Source organism: Mycetomoellerius zeteki, unplaced genomic scaffold (genome assembly GCF_001594055.1).
Source record: "Mycetomoellerius zeteki isolate Tzet28-1 unplaced genomic scaffold, Tzet1.0 scaffold467, whole genome shotgun sequence".
NCBI lineage: Eukaryota > Metazoa > Arthropoda > Insecta > Hymenoptera > Formicidae > Mycetomoellerius > Mycetomoellerius zeteki.
Window position 1 is genome coordinate 231,428 of NW_017257465.1, and position 5,576 is coordinate 237,003.

At 34.5% G+C, this 5,576-nt stretch overlaps 1 protein-coding gene across 1 annotated transcript; it reads right to left on the minus strand.

The window, feature by feature from the left end:
* Positions 1–2,484: 2,484 nt before the first annotated feature.
* Positions 2,485–3,629, minus strand: LOC108727022 (uncharacterized). The gene is made up of 2 exons (XM_018454910.1): positions 2,968–3,629; positions 2,485–2,626 (listed from the first exon to the last, which is right to left on the minus strand). The coding sequence occupies exons 1-2, from the start codon at positions 3,627–3,629 to the stop codon at positions 2,485–2,487; spliced, it is 804 nt and encodes a 267-aa protein (XP_018310412.1).
* Positions 3,630–5,576: the final 1,947 nt, after the last annotated feature.

A 5,576-nucleotide genomic window follows, 5' to 3' on the forward strand; every position in this document is an offset into this window, starting at 1 on the left:
TGCGAGAGACCTGTTCATTTTCAATTCATCAAGATCCGTTAGGAGCAAATATGCAAGTAGAAAATCGTGTCCTGCACCACTTTGATAACAAGCCTGAGACCAGCGTCCGGAGAGCGTCAGCTGCATTACAATTGCCACGACAAAGAATCTATCGAACTTTAAGAAATGATAACCGCCATTCGTACCATATTCAAAATGTGCAGAACCTCAGGATTATTTCAAGAGGTTGAATTTTAGCAATTGATTTCTTGAGCAATTTAATAATGATAATTCATTTCTATCAAAAATGATCTGAACGGACGAAACTACATTTACAAGAGGAGAAATTATTAATCAAAGAAATTATCATGTATAGACTCATGAAAATCCCAGGACTGTTAGAGAAAGTAGGTTCCAGTATGAATTTGCTGTTAATATCTGGCTCGGGATTTGGAACGACTCTCTAGTAGGACCATTTTTTTACCCGACAGATTAAATGCAGCCAGATATATTGAGTTTTTGGAGATTATATACTGATTTCTTTGATTATTTAGAAAACATCCAACTGCAGCAACGGATTGAAATAATGTGATTTCAACTCGATGGATGTTCAGCTCATTATGACAGAACTATTCGAGCTTAGCTAGACAGACATTATCCACGACGATGGATTAGACATAGAGGAGTAGTACTTTGGCCACCCCGATCATGATTTGGACTTCTTTGTGTGCGGGGTCCTGAAGCAGTTTGGCTGCAACACGAGCTCCGTCTACTAGATGCAATACTAGCATTGCTGCAAGAGGCTAACATTTTGAACAATATCTATATTAAGCAAGTGAATAAATATAACGTGAATAAGTAATGACAAAGTACAAAAATGAAAACTACGTTTTGTCTTTTTTTGTGATTTTCTTCAAAACGAAGCAAAAACGAGCATATCTCTACAGGACTTTTTTCTTAGTTTATCGATCCCCTACACGCTCCCGAAGTTTAGACATTTAAATTCGGGACATCCTGTATAGAAAAGAAGGTGGTATTATGGCCAGTGTATATATTGTAGCCTTCCATAATATCTCCGCTATTATATAGCGAATCCTAATGACTACTTATGGAATTATTAGTTCAGTAGCTCGCCGTTACACTATGATGCTAATATTACCAATACTGAATAGCCAGTACTTATTATAACGCATTTTTACTTTCAAGTATTTCAAAACGTTTCTGAGGTACACTTTAGCATTTAATTACATCTACTTCCTCATTTTTCTTAAACTTGAGCATATTATCACACGAATATATGTATTTTTGAGTGTGTTATTTACTATTTAACATTTTATTTGACTATGTATATTTTGAATTATAAATTTAAACAATATCATAGCATTTTGCTAACGTGGCCTTCTATGGATATTGATTACTCACGACCTCTTTTTTGAGGTTTCCATATCAAAATAATTAATTGATAATCAATTGTAGCTTTACTGTTAATCTATAGTTTATATTACGTGTACTATTTTTAGTACTGAGCAGCTTATATGCAGAAGTTATGTGAATGTATTATATATACATTTATTTCCATACATTTTAAAACGTGTTTTTTTTGGTAATTTTGTGACCAAATATCTACTGTTTTCTAAACAAAACTAATATTTTAAGAACTAAGAAAGAACATGGACAATAGAAGTCTAGCGCGGAAGACGTTGCGCAAATAATACGACTATATAAAGCGTAAAACTTCTTTATTTTACTAAACGCACTTACATGTTTCGGTTCATTTTTGAGCCTTCTTCAGAGATAATATAAATAATAAACACACATATAAAATATAACAAATATTAACTTGTCATGGTGAGCTCCCCCGTATCGAGAATATAAATGCCAGAATTAAACCCAGATAAAAATGAAATAAAGAAAAAAAGAAAAAAAATTTTGGAAATCTCGAAATAGAGAAAATGAAAAACTAATGTATCAGAAAATTTTTAAATTATAATTGATTATCCCGAAAGTTAGGAAGCTCATCATGGTCAACAAGGCACCATATCGCAAACAATACTATTAGTAATTCAAAAACCGGTTTCTGATATGTTGGCCAGTCAGTATCAGACACAGTGAGTCATTTTTAGATTTAGTTGGTCTTTATTGAGATAGCAATTAGAAAATTAACATTAAAAAGTTAATCAAATTCAAGAAAAAGAATTTTGAAAATAATTTAAAATCAACGCTAGAAATACTTCTTCCTGTGTACGAGCGATACTGACTGACTAGACGCAACAACAATTCGACCTTTTATAGCTTGTCAATGATCGGGAGATAGGCCTTGGGAAGCCCCTCCATATGCGTCTGCATGTTAAGTCCGTGCGTATGTCTCCTGATGAATATCATTTCCGAAGTCAGTCTCTTCTTGTAGTGAGGTTCCTCGTCCAGTATTGTAACGTTGTCCCAATCAAACTCATGGCCCTCTTGCAAACGGTGCTCCGTTATGACGTTGCGGGTAGACGTGTTCCATCAGATATGGTTCTTGTGTTCCGTGACTTTTGTTTTTAGCTGTCTATACGTCTGTCCCACGTAACTCGCGTCACAGTCCTTACAAGAAAGCTTGTAAACTGCATTCGACTTATTACTACGCGGTACCGGATCCTTCTGTACCCTAATGAATTCTCGCAATTTGTTAATGCTATAAAACGACACCCTCATATGATCGCTCTTTAATCTATTAAACTTCTCAGTAATGCCACGAACGAAAGGAACCGTGAACCACGAAACTTGCAGTACATCAACGCTATTCTCCTTAATTACATTCTTCCTATTACTAGCCAATAAATTATATAACTAGCTAATAACATTCTTCAACCGATTACTAATGTTCTCAAATATAAAGTTCAATGGATAATCATTCCCTAACAATACCTTAATTATGAAACAAAAGTTACCAAAGAAATTTGGGATTCGAAAGCAGAACTACTCTATCAACTAATCCCGCGACTGTACCTATTTTTTACGAAACCGGGTGTTGTGACCAAAAGTTCTCCTGAACCAAAATATCTACCTGAAAAAGTCGGCTTGTGGTACCAATCGAACTCTATCGTCTCATTATCCCTAATCATTACAACATCTAAAAAATTTAATCTATCACTCCCCACTTCCATAGTAAACTGAAGCCGTGGATGCTGAGAATTAAAAATCTCAAGAATGGAACTAACCGAATAATCAGGAGCCATGATTATGTCATCAACATATCTATAATAAAAGGGTAACGGAAACCTAATCGAAGACAAAGCTCTACTCTCCAACCTTTGCATAACTAAATCCGCGATGACGGGAGACAACGGGAAGCCCATAGGCGTATCATAATTCTGCTTATAAGTAACACTATCAAAAACAAAGAGAGTAGAATCCAAAACAAAATGAAACGCTTTAATGAATTCCTCTTCCAATAAACAGCAATCTCTAGAGATAAAGCTCCAATGGTTGATACAGTCCATCTCATAGTCGATAGGAACGTTAGTGAAGAAGCTAACGACATCCAATGACATTAACTGGAATTCATTACTAAGCCGCCTACCATCAAGTTCCTTAACAAGTTTGAAACTATTTTCAATATAACTATCCGCCTTAGGAATTGTTTTAATGATAATATTATGAAGAAACATTGTCAACGAATACAAGGGACTATTTATCGAAGAAACTATTATACGAAAGGGACAATCCTGCTTAGGAAGAGGCCCTCAGAAGTATTCCATCATTGCATAACAAACCTCTATATGTGGATTCCGATATATTTTTTTCTTTCCAACCAACTAATAAGGCGCGTAAGTTCGTTACTATCCTCCTCGTCGGATCCTTTCTAACAACCTCATACGTATTCTTATCCTGAAGCATCTCATCTTGGAAATATACACCTGTCTATCTAATGCTACTGTCACACTACCCTTATCCGCACGATATGTTTTTGTTTGCGATATGGTGCCTTGTCGACCATGGTGAGCTTCCTAACTTTCGGGATAATCAATTATAATTTCAAAATTTTCTGATACATTAGTTTTTCATTTTCTCTATTTCGAGATTTCCAAAATTTCTTTTCTTTTTTCTTTATTTCATTCTTATCTGGGTTTAATTCTGGCATTTATATTCTCGATACGGGAGAGCTCATCATGACAAGTTAATATTTGTTATATTTTATATATGTGAGTTTATGTTGTCTCTGAAGAAGGCTAAAAAATGAGCCGAAACATGTAAGCGCGTTTAGTAAAATAAAAAAGTTTTACGCTATATATAGTCGTATTATTTGCTCAACATCTTCCACGCTAGACTCCTATTGCCCATATTCTTTCTTAGTTCTTTTGATTTATAAGGAGTCTTGGTTAGTTTGATTTGTTATATGAAATAATATTTTAAGGCTATTTTTATGGAAGGTCATATTACCACCCATTTTTTTCTTAGAGTCATTTTGCAATGTCGCCACATTTTTTATTAACAGCATCCTAAGTAATAAATATTTCATAACTTTGAGTCCAGAATCGATTCAACAACATTTTAATGAATGTAATTATCAAGTTTTAGATTTGAATATTGATTTTTAACGAAGTTATTGTGTAAAATGTAACTGGGGTGTCATAATACCATCTTCTCCTCTATAATTTTATATAAAACATTTTTTCCCGGGTCAGTTGAATGCGCGTTCCTTTTACATTCTGACAAGTGAGATTCAATTGAGTTTTTACCTATAATCTGCACAAATTGAGACTGTGTACTTTAGTGAGTCTCGTAAACTCATTTCAAAGTGAGGTTACGAACTTGTGTTTACATGTGATAACTTTTTACTAAAGTAAGCAAGTAGTAACGTCATTAATCTGAATATAAGATATTCAGCACACTTCAGACTCACTTCCACTTGTGTGTAAATGGAAAGTAACTTATATATATTATTTATGTGTATCATGTGTATATGTGTTGTGTATATATGTACAAAATGATTGGAGCGGCCATTGAATGAACTCAACCGGATATCCGCGGCCGATTTACAGCGCCCCAAGAAGCAAGGTGACGTGATTTTCACGTCGATAAATGGTGATTACTGGTCTTAGACATCATGTTCCCAATAATTGACATTTAAAAGATGCGAGTATTCTCACATAATAATAATATCAATTTACAAACGTTTATGATACATTTTGGTAAATATCGACAATAGGGGACCCGGCTCCGATGACTTTGACCTTGACATATGTTGTTAAGGTCATGACCCCGAGTGACCTCCAACAAGTTTTAGCTGTCGCTCATTATTAAAAAGTTATTTACAAAAAAGTTTGAAAAATAACATTTTATTTCTGTTATTTACAGGGTGGTCCACTTAAATCGACCATCTGAAATATTTCGCTTATTTTTGATGGTATAAAAAATGTTTTAAATGAAAGTGGAACGGTTTTGTGGGGGAAATACTACCTTGATCAAAAAGTTCCCGGAATTGCCACCAGGTGAGTATGAGATGCTCTGAGTCAGCTGATTTGAGTTCTGTTTTTTGGTTAGGTTGCCACATCTATCATTGACAATTCCACCCAATTTTATCGCCATAGCTTGACATTTGTAAAAGTTACGCT